Source organism: Perca flavescens, chromosome 6, assembly GCF_004354835.1.
Source record: "Perca flavescens isolate YP-PL-M2 chromosome 6, PFLA_1.0, whole genome shotgun sequence".
NCBI lineage: Eukaryota > Metazoa > Chordata > Actinopteri > Perciformes > Percidae > Perca > Perca flavescens.
Window position 1 is genome coordinate 7,019,667 of NC_041336.1, and position 20,268 is coordinate 7,039,934.

The 20,268-nt window shown below is 38.1% G+C and overlaps 1 protein-coding gene and 1 pseudogene across 1 annotated transcript; both read left to right on the top strand.

The window, feature by feature from the left end:
- The first annotated feature begins 425 nt into the window (after window positions 1-425).
- LOC114556641 (C-type lectin domain family 10 member A-like) lies at window positions 426-1,737 on the top strand (annotated as a pseudogene).
- Window positions 1,738-4,485: 2,748 nt separating this feature from the next.
- LOC114556801 (C-type lectin domain family 4 member A-like) lies at window positions 4,486-10,412 on the top strand. The gene is made up of 7 exons (XM_028579846.1): window positions 4,486-4,552; window positions 6,153-6,230; window positions 6,312-6,437; window positions 8,914-9,093; window positions 9,194-9,366; window positions 10,059-10,171; window positions 10,248-10,412. Exons 1-7 carry the CDS (start codon window positions 4,486-4,488, stop codon window positions 10,381-10,383), a joined length of 873 nt encoding a protein of 290 aa, XP_028435647.1. The 3' UTR covers window positions 10,384-10,412.
- The last annotated feature ends 9,856 nt before the right edge of the window (window positions 10,413-20,268 follow it).

The following is a 20,268-nucleotide window of genomic DNA, read 5'->3' on the forward strand; positions in this document are numbered from 1 at the left end:
GCTTCAGCCCCCCTAAAACAGGCCCTAACGACGTCCCTGTAGCCAATTTACCAGCCAGTTCAGTCCCAGAAGCCTGGATGAATTAGCTGACGTTGTCCACTCAAAACTAAAGTTGATAATTTGGTAATTTGTCTGCATTAGCAAACAAGCTAACTTTGTTGGTAACTGTTGGCCCTGTAGGAAAAGCTGACGAGAGCCAAGTCATTCTAAAGTGTGCGTAAATGTCACATCCTTTGGATTTTTAAATGGATGAATTAGCTGATTAGCTGTTAGCTGTTAGCTGTTTGCTATTTCGGGGAATGTCTCAGTTTTTAAGTTAAGTTACAATCCGTTCACACACTGGCAATGCAAGCATAATAATTACATTTCTTCACAATGTACCTTTAAATCAACATAAATTTGACTGAATCCTTATTTTTCTCTCAGACCAGAGGTCTCTCTTCTTCTCTCAGTCTTTTCCACCGATAGCAGTGTGTTGGCTGATACTGTTAGTCATCATGGGCCTTCGTATCTACTGTGAGTACCACTGTCTAAACTTGTTGTTGGTAGTCCTTATTTAAAGGACAGGTTCACATTTGTCAAGTTTGTCAGATGCCCATATGTACATAGAAACAGTTCTTGCTTGGTGTTATCCTTCCTCCTCTTCATACTGGTCCTGTACAGCGATGAAGACGTGACTTTGGAAAATATTTAGACTACTTGATAAGGTAAAATTATGAATGTATTTTTTCACAGAAGTAGGACTGTGGACATTGTCCCCTATCTCCTATATTGGAAGAACATTAGAAAGGGATCTCTTATTCTCCAGTATGAACTGGAGGAATGATCAGAGCAAAAATATCAATGTTCATATGGACACCTGACTATTGTTTAAAGATATATGTCAGTCTATCTTTTAATATCTAATATGATCATGTAAATTGCTTCTTTCGTTGTGTATTTCTATAATATAACAACACTCTGTCACTATAGTTACCTCTGTCATTTCTGAAAATGGCACCAAGCTGAGGGCAGAAAACCAGCAGCTGACATCCCAAAACCAGCAGCTTAAGGCACGAAACCAGGAGCTGGAGACACAGATACGAAACATGACGACAGTTGATGATTACTGCCCCAAAGAAAATAACGGTTTGTTAGGATCCAATTAATGAAGTCAAACAATATGCAATAGAAATAATATCACAATGCAGTTGTTTATGGTTGGTGTCTGTCGTTTCAGAGAGACAGTGTAAAGCTTGTCAGGAGGACTGGTTACTCAACGAGTCTAACTGCTATGAGATTCATGACGCCGATCCTTCTAATCAGAAAACCTGGGAAGAAACTCGAGCAAACTGCAGCGGATATGATCAATGGTTACAGCTGGGGTAAGCAAGATGAGAGTGGATACTGGATTGGCCTGAGAGTTGAAAATGGGAGATGGAAGTGGATTGATGGAAGTGATCTGGCTGTAGAGTAAGAGACACATTCCTAACACTTTGAATCATAAACTTTTATCAGCCTTGATCTAAACGTCTTGTTCTTCCCTCAGCTTCTGGATAGGACCTCCCTTTGTCGGTCAGTGTGCAGTTTCTGTCCAGGGCGTAGGATGGAGATCAGTGAGCTGTGCTGACAGAAAACGATGGATCTGCAAAAAGAAGGCTTTATGTGTTTAAACACTGCAGTCATATTCAGCATGCTAATATCAACTGGCTTATAAATATGAAACTATGAACACTTTCAAAGCTGTTTGTGTGTCTGAAAAAACCGACACTTAGATTAAATGTAACTGAGTTAGATATTGGATTATAGAGGTATGGTGTGTCTGACTACTGACACCAACATTTAAGAAAATACAGTGATTGGCCTGAAGGGGCACTAAACTAATTAATTAGTTAATTATCAATAACTTTAAATATGATTTTCTTCTTCTTTGTCAAAGATGCAATGCCAGAGACCGGTTAGTAGAGGATTTTTGGCATTGCTTATTATATTACCTGTTTCTATGACATTTTATTTTGTTGCTCCTGATTGGCCAACAGAGGGCGATGCATCACTTGTTCTCAACAGAATGTTCCAGAGTCTGTTTCAATATTTCCTTGTACAGCTGATGGTTAAGTGTTATCTTTCTATCTAGAAGCAGTTTCATAATTTAGTCCATTGCATTGAATAAAGTGTATGCCAGATATTGTTGCTTTTCTCCTTTTTTTTTTTTCAAAAATGTCAGCACATGTTAATCAACTAAGAGAAGGAACAACCTTATTCAGGATGTTGTAACATGTTTAAGGTTGAGATCTCCATTTTCGAGCAAAATTGAAATTTTGAGCACAACAAACACTTCATTTTCTGCATTCTGGTGAATTTTTCTGCATCACCTTATGGTGCAAATGTCTCTATGGAATGGAAATTATAATAGGTTTTGGAGTTTTTGGTTACACTGGCCAGTCTGTAAATTATGCCTATGCACAGTCACACTGTTCACAGTTCCCATGTACAGTTCACATACTCAGTAACACAGCACAATATACCACACATATCACGCACCTGCAGTCCAGCAGTCAGAAGGTAAAAAACTTGCAAAGCTCAACACACAAAGAATGAAGAATAGACAATAAAAACATTAAAGGAATGTAAAATAAAAATAAGTAGATATGTATAGGCTATATAAATTATTTAATAGATATGAGTTTATAACTGATGGATGTAGGCACAAAACTCAACATGGCTCTCTTACCCCAATGATCCACTCGGCTTGTCTTTGCTGTGTTCCGGCTACGCTGTAGTTTTGTTCCGTCCTCCGCAACGTGTCATACCTCACGGGGAGTTTCTCAGAAGAGGAGCGTCTTGCTGCCAGACTCACAGATTAAAACTTAATTGTTAATTGTGCAGTGTGTGGGGGGGGGTGAGTTATTTTTATTTTTTTATACTGCTCATTGATATGATTTTGTTTAGTGGGTTACAATGGATGTTTGATAGTGACCCAAAACAGGCTGATATATTCAGTGGGTTCGCTGCTTTTAGAGTTTACATGTTCCCTCATGTTCACATGGGTTTCTCCCACAGTCCAAACACGGGCAGGTCAGGTTAATGTGTTTGTGTGTTGAATCTGTTTCTTTCTGCCTTTCACGCATTGCATGCTGGGATATGCTCCTGTAAACAGACATAGGCAGGTACAGGGGAGGAGTGATGGATGTTTGTTCTCAGTGTGATGAACAATGAACTTGAAAAGTAGATTTTTAAGTTTGTGAAATGGGTCTTCAATCTCAGCAGATATAATGTATTGAATCTATTTGATTATGATAAAAGTTACTGTCTGTTGATGAAAGGTTGGCAGCAGCAGCGTGGGAAGATGCTGCAGACACACAGTGTGGGTTACCACCATTAAAGGAGAAGACTTGAGACATTCGCTGCTAACCAAACAACAACTATTTCATAGCTTCAAAGCAGAACTAGAAACCACACACTTTTCTGAGAAATGGAAATTAGTACAAATTTATCATTTCCTTATCAGCCTTCACACAGGCTCTGTTGTTTTAAAAACATAAATGTTACTGTAAGCATCTCATCTTTTGTGTAGTTTTAATATTATTTTTCATAATGCATGATGCTTTTAAAGCATGACAACACATTGACAGGAAATGCTTTTTAAATGGCAAAATTCACAGCCATGATTTAAACAAACATTTGTGTATCAACACTTATTTTAGGCCACTAAAATTTTAGGCCACTCTTTACGTCTCTAGGATGGAGATCAGTGAGCTGTGATGAGAAAAAAAAAAACAATGGATCTGCAAAAAGAAGGCTTTATCTGTTTAAACACTCCAGTCAGTCATGATGATATCAAGTGGCTATAAAACTATGAAGACTTTCAAAGCTGTTGGTGTGTGTTGGAAAAATTGACACTTGGATTAAAAGTATCAGTGCAATTAGATATTGGATTGATTTTTCTCTTTCTATTGTAAATGTCAGTTTATGTAACATGTTTATCAAAGAAGAGACAGAAGCAGATCTGGCCTCAGTGTGTTTGCTGCTTTTAGAGTTTACATGTTCCTCTGCCTTTCACGCTTTGCATTCTGGGATACGCTCCTGTAAACTGACATGAGTAATAGGTGTTGAGTGATGGATGTTTATTCTCAGTATGATGAACTTATTATTTCTTGTAAATATGTAATATGTGTAATTCATAACTAGTAATCAGATCATTGATTAGAAAATACTTAGATAGTGATCTTACATTGAGCAGTGTTGCTTTTATGGTTTTAGTTACAGTACAGATATAAGATATAAATAACAGATAGAAGGCTTATTTTGTTAACAGAGCATGTTAAGTACTAAAGAAAACACTGTATATGGTTTGGAAGATCATATTCAGCCAGTCATGATTGCAAATACCTTTCTCAACCAAAAACAGAAGTTGTTCTTATCAGATGTACAGATGCCTTGTGTATTAATTTCAGCAGTACTTCTCTGTCTGCAAGTCAGACAGAACCCAACAGAGCGACTGTAACCATGGCGGAGGAGGAAGTTAACTACGCTTCGGTTGTATTCAAAAGTAAAAATCATCCTCCAACCCAAGGTAAGTTTAGTATTTTTTTTTTAAATACAGTATATCAATGATAAATATCTTGGAACTTATGCTGTTGCTATGGATCAGATACTGTTTCTGTGTTCATGTGATCATAAGCAATATTGATTTTTTGTACTGGGATTTTCTTCACTAATACTGGATAGAAAATACAGTTCTGATCAGAATAGAAAATCCAAATACCTCCATAATTTTGGTGGTACGGGTAGAAAAGAGTCTAAATATTTAGGATCTGATATGGAATTGTGTGTGTGTGTGTGTGTGTGTGTGTGTGTGTGTGTGTGTGTGTGTGAGTGTGTGTTGGAAGGCAGAGGATCAGCAGAGGCAGATAGATAAAGAGACGGTAGAATGAAGCCTGGAGGATACAGTGTTTATTTTTGTTTCCCCTGATTGCCAACACTTGGAAAAACAATTTTCAGAAGCCAAAAGGTTTAGTCGTTATTGTTCGCATTCGTGTTTTTTTTTTGAATTGGTGTTTTTAATGTTCTATCAGACTATAACTACTCGAGAGTAAAAAAAAACAACATATACCATTAAAAAAAAATCTAGGTTTGATTAAAGTTGTGTGTTAAACAAGATGAAGATTTGTGTTTTGGAAAGCGTGGCTATACGTGGCTATGTGTAGTTTGCTGCTAGCATGCAGCCTGACGCCTGACTCCCCCCCCACCTCCCGAGAGAAATACTCGAGAGTCTGCTTTTGAGTCTTTGCTCTAATTTTCGGGACAATTGGGGCAGGATTTGGGATTCGGGACAACTGCTTGATTTCGGGACTGTCCCAAATTTTTTCGGGACGTCTGGTCACCCTAGGTTATACAAGCATTATTACACAAGGAGAGCAAGCGAACTAAAGAAAAAATGGCTGAGACTGAGAGGGTTTTAAAGTGTTTTAAGTATTTCCCCTTAAAAGGCAGTTTCCCCTTTTTGTCTAGGATCCACTAAGTGCGAGACAATTTCAACATCTGTGGTTTTAGCTGACAGTTCCCTGTTTGACATTTTTTTTATGATTTATGAAACATACTACATTATAGGACAAAAGCATGGAGCCCCTGAAGTCTAAAATAATCTTGATCAGCTGAGTTCTGAAAATGATATGGTGACTGTGTGTATCTGAAGTCGTGAGAGACATATGAGTTTAGTTTACAACATATTTCCTAGTGACCATATACAACATTATTATCACATAAGAAGAAGAGATGCATTGTACCCGATTTAGGAACTCGATAATTTTAATCTGTAGTCCCTTGGCAGGTCAACACAAACACTAATACAGCTAATACAATTAATAATACAAGTTTGAATTACAATAAATACTAAAGTCCAATCCATAGATACAAATATACATAACAATATCAACCATTACACTCAACAGTATGCAATATTTCTAAGATAACTAACTTGTTCCTATAAGTTATTATCTTGTGTTTACAAAATTAAAAAAATATTACTTACGGAAGCATTAGGGCCTCCATATGAAGCGATCCTCATCAGGAGGGATTTTTTGTTACTTTGACATGAACAAATAAGCTTTTAAAGTCTTAATTTCACCACTACGCAGTAATTAACTACGATATTGTGTCCTTCAACCTTTCAGCTAGAAAGGAGGAGGAAACTGTGTATGATGAAATGAAGGTACAAAGCGAAACAAACGAACCAACCGCTGACACAAACGGTAAGTTGTTAATGTAAAATAATTTTATAATAATTTTACTACTATTACTTACTTGGCAATAAATCATTTCCTGATTCACAGCAGGAGTTTTGCTCGACAAGAAAGCAAACAACAGACGTCTCCAGTATCAGCGGCTGGCCTGTTGTTTGGGGATTTTTTGTGTCATTCTGCTGTTGGGCATCATAGCAGTCATCGTCCTCTACTACCGTAAGTATACTGAACAGGCAGTCCATGCATGAACTCACACTTAGACATGAGACACACCTTAAAGAATAACAGTATTAGTTATCATCTGTAACCAATATTTGATATCAGTCATGTATTTGCCACATTCAGAATGAGACAGAGCCCCAATGAGAAAATACACACATGCACTGTACGCATAAAAGAAATTAAAGGTTAAGGTTGCGTTCACACCTCCCTTGTTTGGTCCGTTTAAAACAAACCCTGGAGCGTTTGGTCCGATAGTCCGGTTTGTTTGGGGCGGTGTTAAAGCTCATCTGGACTCTGGTGATGATCAAACAACCAAACTCTGGTCCACTTAAAAAAGAGGGTCTCAGTTCACTTCCAAGTGAACTAGAGTTCAGTTCACTTCAGGTGAGAACGCGACCCGACCCAAATACAGGAAGTGAACCAAAACAGCATTTACTAGCCTGCAATTTAACCTTGCACACAATGTACAGACTTATATATGACTTAAGGGACGATAACTTTCAGGTCCATAAGCTGTTCTGAGCACACATGGCTGGTTGTCTGGGTGACATCATCATCATCGCTCTACTTCACTCGCTGTCTGTCAGCTGCTCATTGTTCACCTTCTTCTGAAATATTACAAACTCTAAAGCAGAACCAGAAAACCTGAGTCGTTATAAATGTGGTGTTGCTCCATTATTTCTGAGACCAGAAGAGCTTTGGATATTCTGTCCAATATCGAGCAACCGTCTCAATTGTGTGACGTGTGTTTTACAGTGGTAAAGTGTGGTACAGTGTGTTTGACAAAGTGCAGTGTGAAAGCAAATCGAACCAAATGAAAAATGCAACAATGTTGCAACTTCAGCCATGAATCACACGAGTCCACCGAACTATAGGTGTGATAGCGCCCTAAGTCAAGTGATGATCTATGTTTGTTCTTCAACAAATCCCATGATCAGACCCAAACCAACAATGGATGTGTGCACAAACAAGTATACAGTGTGTGTATCAAAGTCACATCTATCTTTTCTAATGGAGCTCTGTGACACAGTGAGCCACACTGTAGCACTGGGTGACTGGTTCCTTCATAACAATAAAGATGGCCACTGTAGCTTTGGAGTCAATCCCACATCACCGTCCACACCACATACAGCGGTTGGTTTGAGCCTTTTCAAGAGATTTGTTGAAATATTCTTAAAAGTGAGACAGGCAGAAAATAGCTTCCAAAAGTGGCAAAATTACAAATTCAAAATTGCATTATGAATATGATTAAGAAGCTAATTTGCAATTTGCAGTTGCTTAAAGAGTTTCTGTGTCTTGGGGGATACAGTCACTTAACAGGCTGTAGGGGGAGGAGCTATGGGGGGAGGGGCATTATGTGGTTGCAGTTGATGAGAAACACTGATGGGGTGATGGGTCATGTAATCAGGTCATGTGACTTTAGGCCAACATTCCAAACATTTGTATCAAAATCCAAAATGGCAGCATATTTGGACAAAGACACTGGCCATGAGGTAAGTGTTATATTTTTCACGTTTATGATATTTTACAGTGATTTTGTTTTAGAAAATAGTTTTATAAGGATAGTTTTTCTTCTTCTTGTTCTTGTGGATATTTTTAAAATGATCTTCTCACAACTTTGATAATCAGGCATTGAATGCCTGTATCCTGGGGGATACATTGCCCATATAAGAGTATTTAACAGGGCTCATCACTCACAGATATACTTATGTTTTGAGGCCTGTTTTCTACAGATATTGAATAGGATAAAGGTGTGCAACATTGATACTTTATATTTTACTCTCGTATTATTGATGAATTCACCAGTATACACACGTTCTCAGGGAATTTCTGTCAGACGTTTCTACAGTGCAAGAAACAGCTTCCATTGTCCATATAATGTATCTGGTGTGGGGCAACACAAGGAATATGGTAGAATCAAAAAAACAAAACAGGAAAAAGGTGTTATAAAAATCAGCACATGAACTGTTTAAAAAGTTATGAAATTTTAAATGTATATCCTACATGGGCAATGCATCTTGGGGGATAAAGTTCTGTTTTTTTCCAAATTTATCTTATAATGTCTAGATAACATTAAATAATGTAGCTAATTAATTGTTTATAAAATATTTTAAAAGTTGGCATATGAACTATAATAAAAAGAATACAATCCAAAATGTTACCCTAAATGGGCGATGTATCTTGGAACATACTTTAGAAAATAAAGATAATATTTTGAAAAAAAAAAACATGAACTTGTGTCATTTAAAGTCTAGATACATAAAAAAAAATAGCAATGAATAATTTTTCCATCAAATTTATTTATGCTTACCACTTTAAGGGTTAAGTGATGAAAGTGAGCTGATGGCGGCCAATCACAACCTGACAAACCTCAACAACAATCTCATCTTAGCCAATGAAAACTTGAGGAGGGACAACAACAATCTGACAGTCCAGTTGGGCAACCTGACACAAAACTATACTGTCTTAGAAAGCAAGATCACAAACCTGACTGCAGAGGTCCAGAACCTGAGAGCAGTAAACCAGCAGCTGGAGACACAGAGGAAGAACTTAACAGAAGAAATACAAAACATGGAGACAAACTGGAATAAACTCAACGTCAGTCGAGCTCAGTGGAGCATTGATGCCTACTGCCCCAAAATAAATGACGGTATGTTCAGAGCCCATTAATTAGTTTGAAAAATAATCAATAATAATATTAATATCATATTGCAGTAATGTTGTTTATTGGTTGATCTCTGTTGTTTCAGAGAGAGTGTGTAAAGCTTGTCAGAAGGGCTGGTTACCCAAAGAGTCCAAGGCAACCAACTGTTATGTGTTTCATGACGCTAAACCTCCTGATCAGAAAACCTGGGAAGAAGCTCTAGAAGACTGCAGAGGAAAGGGTTCAGATCTGGTTGTTGTACATAATGAAGAGGAAAAGGTAATGAGAACACTGTGGACATTTTTATCAGACAATTATTACATTGAAATGTATTTTTTGTTTGTCTGAACACACTGAGTCTCTAAATTGAATCACTGTTGTGGTTTTTGTTTCCCTGTTTTTAACGATTATTATGGTTGTTTATATTTCTGTTTCCTGTATTTTCCATGGATGGTTTATATTTAGTTTTTCTGTTTGTATTGTGTATTCCTGTTCTTTGATGATTATTTCTGTTTCCTGTTTTATTTTGACAGCCTGGTTTTCTGTCTTGTCTCGTCTAGTTTTACTTCCTGTGTTTTCCCGCCTGTCTGATTGTCCTGCCCCGCCCTGATGTGTTTCACCTGCTGTCTCACCTGTTCCTTGTTTGATCATCACCTCTTGTGTTTAGCCTCTGTGTTCCCTTTGTCTCCTGTCAGATTGTTTTGTGTTTTGCCCTGTCTGTGCCCTGTCAGTGTGTCTCAGCCATGTGCCTTTGTTTGGAATCTTCCCTGCGTTCTCTCGGTCCTGTGAGTTTTTCCTTGTGTTTTTTCATGTCTCTGTGATGCTGTTTTGGTTCTCAATAAATCCTTAACGCCAACTTTCTCCTGCCTGCCTGTCTCTCTCTGCGTTTGGGTCCTATTATTCCCTGCCACGTAACAATCACAGCGTGGTTATTTAAGTACAGTATCTGGTAACTGTTTCTCTCTTTTCAGAAAACACTCAATGAATACAGCGAGGGTAGTTCAGGAACTAATGGATACTGGTTTGGCCTGAGAGCTGAAGGTGGGAGATGGAAGTGGATTGATGGAAGTAATCTGACTGTAAGGTAAGAGACACATTCCTAAACACTTTGAATCATAAAATCTATCAGCCTTGATCTAAACATCATGTTCTTCCCTCAGCTACTGGACACCACAACCTCCTCCTCCTCCTACTGATGGTCAGTGTGTAATGTCTGTCCAGACCAATAAATGGAGATCAGTGAACTGTACTGAGAAACAAAGAAGGATCTGCAAAATGAAGGCTTTATCTGTTTAAACACTGCAGTCAGACTCTGCATGATAATATCAACTGGCTTATAAATATCAAACTATTAAGACTTCTACTTCATAATTTAAATGTTTTGTTTTCAGAACTAAAAATGTTCAGGGGATTTACTTTTATAGAAAAATAAGATAATATTTAAAGTGAATTATTTTGTAAAGCTTGAAAAACAGACACTTAGATTTGAATACATTTAGATATTTGATTATATAGGTATGCTAATGTAAGTCTGTGAAACATACAGTGACTAGACTGAAGGGACACTGTTATCATTGATACCTGTTGAATGGGCTTTTGTTCTGCTTTGTTAGAGATGTGATGCTTATAATTAGTATATCAGCAGATTGATGACAGGGACAGACAGACTGCTCAGTTTCCTGTCTCCTATGTATCATGGAACATATATTGTTGCTACTCATTGGCCAAAATGGGGACACTGCATCACTTGTTCTCAACAGACTGTCCTCAGAGCTTTTTGTTTCAGCATGTTAAAAATATTAACGTGTAAAATGTTTTCTATTTATCTTAGAGATGCACCGAACCCAGATTTTTGGGCTTCTGCCGAATACCAAACCTACTGGTTAAGATTCTGCCGAACCCCAAACCGAACCGAACCCTACTCCCATTCTTAACACAGTAAACACATTAATGAAGTAAACAACGTCCACAGCAGTGCATTTTTCATTGTATTTTAAGTCTAAAAAAAAAAAAGAATAGGCAACAGAATGTCCTCAGAACTTTTTGTTTCAGCATGTTAAAAATATTAACGTGTAAAATGTTTTCTATTTATCTTAGAGATGCACCGAACCCAGATTTTTGGGGCAGATTTGCCTGGCACACAAGTGGGAAAAACTATTTTTGACAAGGCCTATGTTTACCCTATCTCAAGATCCAACCAATATCCAAAATATTAGCCTTTTAGATTTATAATCCCATAAAGTAGGCTACCACGCTCTATTCACATAGTAGGAAAGTACATCGCTATCGCCAGATGAGTGACAATTTTGTTTTGCAAACTTTCGCCAACCAGTGTATGATGAAGACATGTTGGGTGGGTGGAATTAGAAAGCTACCGATAGCTAACGAGCAGCAGCCGGCCGTTGGGTCGCTCCGCTCCCGCTGTAGGAAGACTCATTTACAGAGAAAACAGCTGACAGCCCGGGAGAGGCTCGGTCTGGTTAACACAAGTTTTTAGCTGTGACTCTCCTTCCTTTGCCATACCTGAAGTTGCTGCATTTTGGCTGCTGTCTGGAGATTCCTTCGTGCACAACTCGTATTCTTTCGGATGTTTCATACGCAAATGCCTTAACAGAGGCGATGTTGTGTATTGTTTAGGGTCCTCGTCACCACGAGACAAATCGGCATTGCAAATTGAACATGTAGCTCGACTTGAATTGCCTTCTTTTGACTGAAAGTACTGCCAAACAACACTTTTTCTGCTCACAAGTTCCATTTTCACTTTCTCACAGCTTACTGCCGTTGCTAGGTTGCTACTGTATTCCGTCAAGCTCCAACTACGTCATTACGTCGACCACGTAACTCTACAAAGAGTAGTGAAGTAACAAGATAGTTCAGTCCAATTCAGTTTTTTTTTTAAACCTCTTTTTATTGAGAAATATAGATTATGAACAGACACATCGTTACAGATATGAGTTTTTCCTTTTTCTTGCACATGACAATCCCCTCTCAACCCACGCCATCCCACCCCGACTGGACCAAATAAGAAATAATAAGATTAACAATGCAGACAATTATAAAGAAAATACATACTTAGAATTGAAACATAAACAAATATGATTACCGTGAAGGACGGCACGCCTTCAAAACTCTGTGACGACACACCATAGGGGAATACTATAGCCAGGTGTCTATTGTAGCTTGAATATGGAGGGGGGCAGTCAATCCTTCAGAATCGGCCAGGATGGTCACTCACTACACCGGTAGGGCCTGGAGGTTGCTAAAGTATGACAATAGAGATTCCCACACTGAGAGGAATTTGTTAGAGCCTCTTATTGTAAATGTAATCTTCTCTAGATGTAAAAACAGCATTACATCCTTAAGCCATTGTGCTGCAGGGGGCGGGGAGCTTGACTTCCAAAGTAGCAAAATACATCTACGTGCCAGTAAAGAGACAAATGCTATGATGTTGAGTGGATTTTGTGTCAAGTTTGTGCCTTCATCTGCTACACCAAATATGGCAATTGTAGCGCATGGTTCTAAAGCTGTCCCAAGCACTTCAGGCAGTACATCAAATATAGTTTACCAGTACCGTGCTAGTTTATGGCATGACCAAAACATGTGTGTCAAGTCTGCTACATTAAATTGACATCTTACACATTTGCTATCAACATTAGGATAGAATGAAGATATCTTAGCTCTACACCAGTGTAGGCGGTGAAGAACTTTGAATTGAATTAGACCCAGTCTTGCACAGGAAGTGCTACTGTTCACTCTTGTTAGAGCTTTAGTCCAAACGTCTTCTGAGATTCCAGTTCCAAGTTCCTCTTCCCACGCAGTTCTGATCTTGTCTATCTTGACATCATCAAGTAACATAATCATTGGCTGTGAAACCTTTCAACCCAGAAGGAACTTCTAAAAGTGAGTCCACTAGGGATTTCTCCGGGAGAGCAGGAAATTGTGAGCTATGGCTCTTAGCAAATTGGCGGGCTTGAAAGTAACGGAATAAGTCAGTTTTTGAAGGTCATATTTAGAACTCAAGTCATCGAAACTAGAAAATAGGCCATTCCTGTAAAGATCCCCAAATCTGTGGATCCCTTTCCTATGCCATCCTGCAAAGGTCTGGTCTAATTTGGCTAGTAAAAACGTGTGATTGTTACACAGCGGGCTCTGAATCAAAAGTGTTCTCTTCGTGTTAGCATGCCCTCTAAACTGAGTCCATATTCTGAGAGTTGAGATGACCACTGGGTTAGATGTAAACTGAAAAATCTTGACAGGGAGGCTAGATGTGACCAGAGCATGTAGAGAGGTTGACACACATGACCTGCTCTCGCACCGATCTGTATCTGGAGATTGCACCCAATGTGTTATTTTGTGGATGTTTGCTGCCCAGTAATAGCTCGAAAATTAGGGAGGGCCAACCCACCTACTGCTCTTGGTCGCTGGAGTAGGTCTTTACCTATCCTAGGAATATGACCGTTCCATATGAATCTTGGAATTAACGTGTCTATCTGATGGAAAAAGGATTTTGATAAGAAAATAGGGAGACATTGAAACAAAAATAGAAACCTTGGTAATATATTCATTTTGACACAGTTCACTCTGCCAGCTAAGGTCAAATGTAAGATATCCCACCTTTGTAGATCTGATTTAAGTTTGGCAATGAGTGGGGCAAAGTTCCCATCGAAAAGATCTTCGAAGACAGGAGTTATATTAGTGCCCAAATATTTGAAACCTGACCTTGATATATGAAATGGTAGAGCATGATCTGGGATCTTCCTCGCTGATTCATTTACAGGCAAACATTCGCTTTTTTTATAAATTAAGTTTGTAGCCAGAGATCTGTCCAAAAGTGTGCAGCAGTGTAAGTATTTTATTGATACCTAACAGTGGGTCTGATATGTAGAGCAACATATCATCCGCATAAAGGGATAGTTTATTTTCCACTCCCCATCTAGGAATACCCTGTATGGAGGGTGTAGATTTCAGGCGAGGGACAATGGTTCTATTGCTAATGTAAATAAAAGTGGACTAAGTGGGCAACCTTGTCTGGTGCCTCTAGATAAGGGAACATTTTGTGGGCGGAGCTGGTTCGTGATCACCGATGCTTGTGGGAAGGAGTAAAGGAGTTGGATCCACTGGCTAAATGTTTTACCAAAACCAAATTGTTTCAATGCAAAGAAAAGGTAATCCCATTCTACACGGTCAAAAGCTTTTTCCAAGGCGTCTAACGACACCACAACTTCTGGTGCGACATTAGGTGAAGGACTGTAAAGTACATTTAAAAGACGTCACACATTAGAAAATAAGTAACGCCCTCTAATGAAACCTGTCTGGTCGGTTGAAATCAGGCATGACAAGGGTGCCTCCAATCGCATCGCTAACAGTTTTGAAAGTATTTTAACACCAGAATTTAACAGTGATACAGGTCGGTATGAACCACATTTAAATCCGTCCCTACCAGGTTTCGAATCGCCTTCTTTTGACTGAAAGTACTGCCAAACAACAACTTTTTCTGCTCACAAGTTCCATTTTCACTTTCTCACAGCTTACTGCCGTTGCTAGGTTGCTACTGTATTCCGTCAAGCTCCAACTACGTCATTATGTCGACCAAGTAACTCTACAAAGAGTAGTGAAGTAACAAGATAGTTCAGTCCAAGATGGCGGAGCTGCAGCTCTGTCATGGGTGCGTGTCAGTTTTGTTTGCAATGGAACGTTCTATTGAGTTTCGCCTCTTGTTACTTCTATACTCTTTGGCAAGAGCAGAAACTCAACACAACGTTCGCCTCTTTTTCTCGAGTTTCGCCTCTTGTTATTTCTCTTTGGTACCGTTTGGTTCGGGCGAAAAAAAAACGTTCGGCAGTACGGCCGAATTCCGAACCGAACTCTGGGTTCGGTGCATCCCTAGTTTAAACACTGCAGTCAGACTCTGTATGATAATATCACGTGGCTATCAAACTATGAAGACTTTCAAAGCTGTTGGTGTGTGTCTGGAAAACAGACACATGGATTAAATGTATAAGCAACACAGTCTCACTCCCTACTCGTCAAATGTATGACGCATGGTCAAGGACCCTGGGGTCAAGTTTCAACGAAATAGGGGTACCCTTGACGTTATTTTTCGACGAGGGGGGTCCGTCAGATAGACATTCATGTTATTCCTTCACCGTCGGATATCGACGAAAGAAAAAAAAACACCCCGCCCCTTAACTCGAAATCTGTGACAGTTATTGGTATTTTTAGCCCAATAACCGCTGTTTTAATCAACAATATTCACGAGATAGTATCATGGTTTATATGTATTTCTTTTTATGTTATTATTTCGGTATATTTCGCCAGGGAAGCTGGATTGTTTTTTTTTTTGTTGATTTATATTTTTAAACTATAATGCTACATCTATCAACATTTATTTAGATTTTATCATTGTATTCATTTCTTTACTTTAATAATATTATTTCGGTCTTATTACCGGTGAAATATTACAGTATATGCTGTAATATAGAATATTACGATATGATCCGAGCAGGAAGCATTCAAAGCCGATAGGCCTATCCCCCAATGCAATGCGGCCATTCATTTCAAAGAATCGGGCAGCGATCAGCTGGTCTTTAACGCCAGGATCGCTTCAATATACATATATACAGTCAGTTATTGTGTCACCAGCAACAACACGTTGCTCAGTTTTGTTCCAGTAAGTTATGAACCATAATAACGTTTAAGCGAATCCGGAAAACTCCGGAAGTGACGTAGTACGTCCCGCTCAGCGGATACGAAGATAAAAATATATAATATTCGTAATATTGATGTTTTTTCTAACGTTGTATTTGAGGAGTTAAACAATAAAGATAGTTATAATAATAAAATACAGTTTCATGTATTTGTCTCATATATTGTGTGTGCTCGGTCGCGGGCGGCCTCAATCTGAAGTGGAATCAAGCCATTTCACGGCAGACAGCAGAAAGAGGAGCGAACGAGTCCCCCCCACCCACCCGGAAAAACTACAAGTGCTCAAGCTTTGTAACAGCTTCTGTGGCGTTTCTTATGGGAGTTGTAGTTTTGAAGTATATTGGTATATTGCTCATAAGTAGAAGTTGGCAGTGTATAATTTTGGATACACCCTGGGGTTTTTTGGGATGGAGAACACACCGGTGTCATCAGATTTTAAAAATCAAATCGTTAAATAGGTGAATATAGCTTATTACCATATTTGACAGTGCTTACAGTGGATAAACTTTGGTGACCATATCTATATGACAGCTGAGGTCCAGAGCTTTCTATAACAGCTGTTTTTATGTGTGTAGAACCTTCTGTTGCTAAATGACAGGCCTTCATACATGTACTGGGTTCAAGGTTCAGAGGTCAATATTTCAAAGCAGGAGTACTGTATAGACTGACATATGTTACTCTCCAGGTTGAGACCTTTCCAACGATGTGTTTGCTATAGTCCTACGACGTTTTAATTTTTACACATCATGGAGACCACTTAGCAGGAGATAGCCTACTTTATTGTCCCCAGAGGGATATTTGCCTTGAGTTCAAATGCTTCACAAATAACACTTGACATATTGTTTTATCATACAGCTGACATACTTAAAATAAAAACAACATGAACAAAGTGATATAGGCTAGACTGAAGCACATCACACCAATTAAAGTTTTAATTGAGGTAGGTCCAAATTAGGCCTATATCATCAGCAACGTTTTTATAGTTTAGAAATGTTAAGTTTACCCATATCTTCTGCCAGAGGATAAGCGCTCATACTTGGCATGGAGAGTAAAGATAAAGCAGACCATATTCTGTGTGTTTGCCTGGAGAGACTGGTTTCTATTCCTTACACAACCTTCATGAGAGTCATAATAAAATTCTCTGTAATGCAGCCTTGTATAACATAAACCATCTGATTCACCGTGGGTGTCTGCTCTAAATGATAACACACACTTTCAACACGGGCCTTCCAGCCAAAGGTGCATGTTGTCCATATGAACACCATTGGGCTTATAGGAGCAGAGCCGATGATTGGTTCATCATTTATGACCTCTGATATCCTCTGACCCAGCTCTCCCATCTGGAGAGTTACCTCAACTTCAGTTTCAAAGGTGTGTGTGTGTGTGTGTGGGGGGGGGTCAGCTTTTCTTAGACATGAGTGGGGGGCACCAAGGAAAAAAGGTTGGGAACCACTGCTCTGACCCATGTCATGACCCTTTTCTCAGCTTGTGAAATGGTTGAATGAGATGTGTGAGTTTTGTCTTTGTGCAGTAGGGCTGAGGTAGAAGTGTGCCAAAAATGCCATATATATATATACAAATGTTGTATATGTAGACATACCCAAACAAAGCTATATACATCTTACTCAGTGAACAAAAACCTCGGTAACAATCTGTTTATCCTTTTAATTTCCTGAAAATGCTTCTTAAAACTAGTCCCTTCTTAATTTTGAAAAGGTAGTCCCAGTAAAGGCTACAAAGGTTAGGATGGCTACAAGCTGTAACCACGGTGATTGATATGAGGATCATGTTCTGAATATAATAATGAATATGTTAGGCCTACCATAAATTGATATTTCAAAAAAGTAATTTATTTAAAACAACTAATAATGCAGTGTGATTTTAAATCAAACTAAGTCCCACACATAAATATACTTATGTTTTTCCCCTTTAGTCTTTGCTATTAATATTCATCATCTGCAAAATTAGAAAATTGCGTTTTTAAATAACTATGTATGGAAAATAAAAAAAAAAAATGCTTCTCTTTGTATATTGTTTTTCACAACAGTACAATTCAAAACAAATGCAAATTAGTCAAACAAGCCATTAGGCTGTATTTCTAAACACTCAACTGTAGGTTTTTTATATAGTATATATAAGGCAAATAAAAGTGCTAAATATAAAACACAATTTTTTTCATTATTAGTATTTTATTGTGTAAATTCTCACGTACAACTTGAAACATTCTTTCACAGACGAGATGTGGAATTTCCACGTCACTTCCGCGGATTCGTTTAAACGTAGACAAATACATGAAACTGTATTTTAATATTATAACAATCTTTATTGTTTGACTCCTCAAATACAACATTAGAAAAAACATTAATATTACGAATGTTAGGCCTATATATTTTTATCTTTATCCGCCCGAGTGGGACGACCACGTCACCGGGAATTTTTCGCGGATTCGTTTAAACGTTATTATGGTTCATAACTTACTGGAATAAAACTGAGCAACGTGTTGTTGCTGTAACACAATCACTGACTGTATATATGTATATTGAAGCGATCCTGGCGTTAAAGACCAGCTGATCGCTGCCCGATTCTTTGAAATGAATGGCCGCATTGCATTGGGGGATAGGCCTATCGGCTTTGAATGCTTCCTGCTCGGATCATATCGTAATGTTCTGTATTAGCCTATACTGTAATATTTCACCGGTAATAAGACCGAAATAATATTATTAAAGTAAAGAAATGAATACCATGATAACATCTAAATAAATGTTGATAGATGTAGCATTATAGTTTAAAAAATATAAATCAACAAAAAAGCAATCCAGCTTACCTGGCCGAAATATACCGAAATAATAACATAAAAAGAAATACATATAAACCACGAGGTCTTTAACGCCAGGATCGCTTCAATATACATATATACAGTCAGTGATTGTGTCACCAGCAACAACACGTTGCTCAGCTTTGTTCCAGTAAGTTATGAACCATAATAACGTTTAAACGAATCCGCGGAAAACTCCGAAGTGACGTAGTACGTCCCTTTCGGCGGATACGAAGATAAAAATATATAGGCCTAACATTCGTAATATTAATGTTTTTTTCTAATGTTGTATTTGAGGAGTTAAACAATAAAGATAGTTATAATATTGAAATACAGTTTCATGTATTTGTCTACGTTTAAACGAATCCGCGGAAATGACGTGGAAATTCCACATCTCGTCTGTGAAACAATCTGCTTATCCTTTTAATTTCCTGAAAATGCTTCTTAAAACTAGTCCCTTCTTAATTTTGAAAAGGTAGTCTCAGTAAAGGCTACAAAGGTTAGGATGGCTACAAGCTGTAACCACGGTGATTGATATGAGGATCATCTTCTGAATATAATAATGAATATGTTAGGCCTACCATAAATTGATATTTCAAAACAACTAATAATGCAGTGTGATTTTAAATCAAACTAAGTCCCACACATAAATATACTCATGTTTTTCCCCTTTAGTCTTTGCTATTAATATTCATCAACTTCAAAATTAGAAAATTGCGTTTTTAAATAACTATGTATGGAAAATAAAATAAAAAATGCTTCTCTTTGTATATAGTTTATTGTTTTTCACAGCAGTACAATTCAAAACAAATTCAAATTAGTCAAACAAGCCATTAGGCTGTATTTCTAAACACTCAACTGTAGATTTTTTATATAGTATATGTAAGGCAAATCAAAGTGCTAAATATAAAACACAATTTTTTCATTATTAGTATTTTATTGTGTAAATTCTCACGTACAACCAAGGGGGTAAGCTTCGCTTCAGAACTCGAGCCATCATGGCGCCATTTTGTTGCTAACTGGCCATCACCTCCTGTTAGCATTCCGCTAACCGCCATTTTTTTTTTACGTCACTTGACTGCGAATAACTTTACATCTGAAGCGTTTAAAGACTCTATTTGTCCGTTGTTTAGTTCCAAAGAAACACGACAATGTATAAAAGGCTCCATTACCTTGTACCTCACGTTATGGCTCCGTAGCAAACGTTTTTGTAAAAATAGGCTAACGATTGTGTCATAACCAAGTGACTTACTGTCGCATAATAGAGGAATTACCGTATAGTACAGGAGAAGCTCGCAGGCAGTTTCGACTTACATGAGATGTTTAGGTTTAATTACTAATGTTAACTAGCATGTTAGTGATCAATAATTAACCTGTGCCCATGTTATCTCCTTACATACACCTACAGTCTCCGTATCTGTAGGATTGGGAATGATTGAGATTTCTCTTGGCACAGCTACCAGAAGACTTACAACTTTCAGACACGTTGCTCACGTCACATTCTCTCAGTTGGAGGCTGCGCAGTAAAGCTGGCCATTACCAGAAAAGTGCTTCTAATAGCCTTCACTGGTCTCCGTCCAGAGCAACGGGTCTATTGGTCCATTATATACTGTCTATCGTACAACGTGGAACATTCTTTCACAGACGAGATGTGGAATTTC

Excerpts from the sequence above, each read along its gene's own strand:
- LOC114556801 (XM_028579846.1), top strand. The coding sequence starts at position 4,486 with ATGGCGGAGGAGGAAGTTAACTACGCTTCGGTTGTATTCAAAAGTAAA. Across the intron at positions 6,231-6,311 it reads ACCAACCGCTGACACAAACG|CAGGAGTTTTGCTCGACAAG; the intron begins GTAAGTTGTTAA and ends CCTGATTCACAG. Across the intron at positions 6,438-8,913 it reads AGTCATCGTCCTCTACTACC|AAAGCAAGATCACAAACCTG; the intron begins GTAAGTATACTG and ends ATACTGTCTTAG.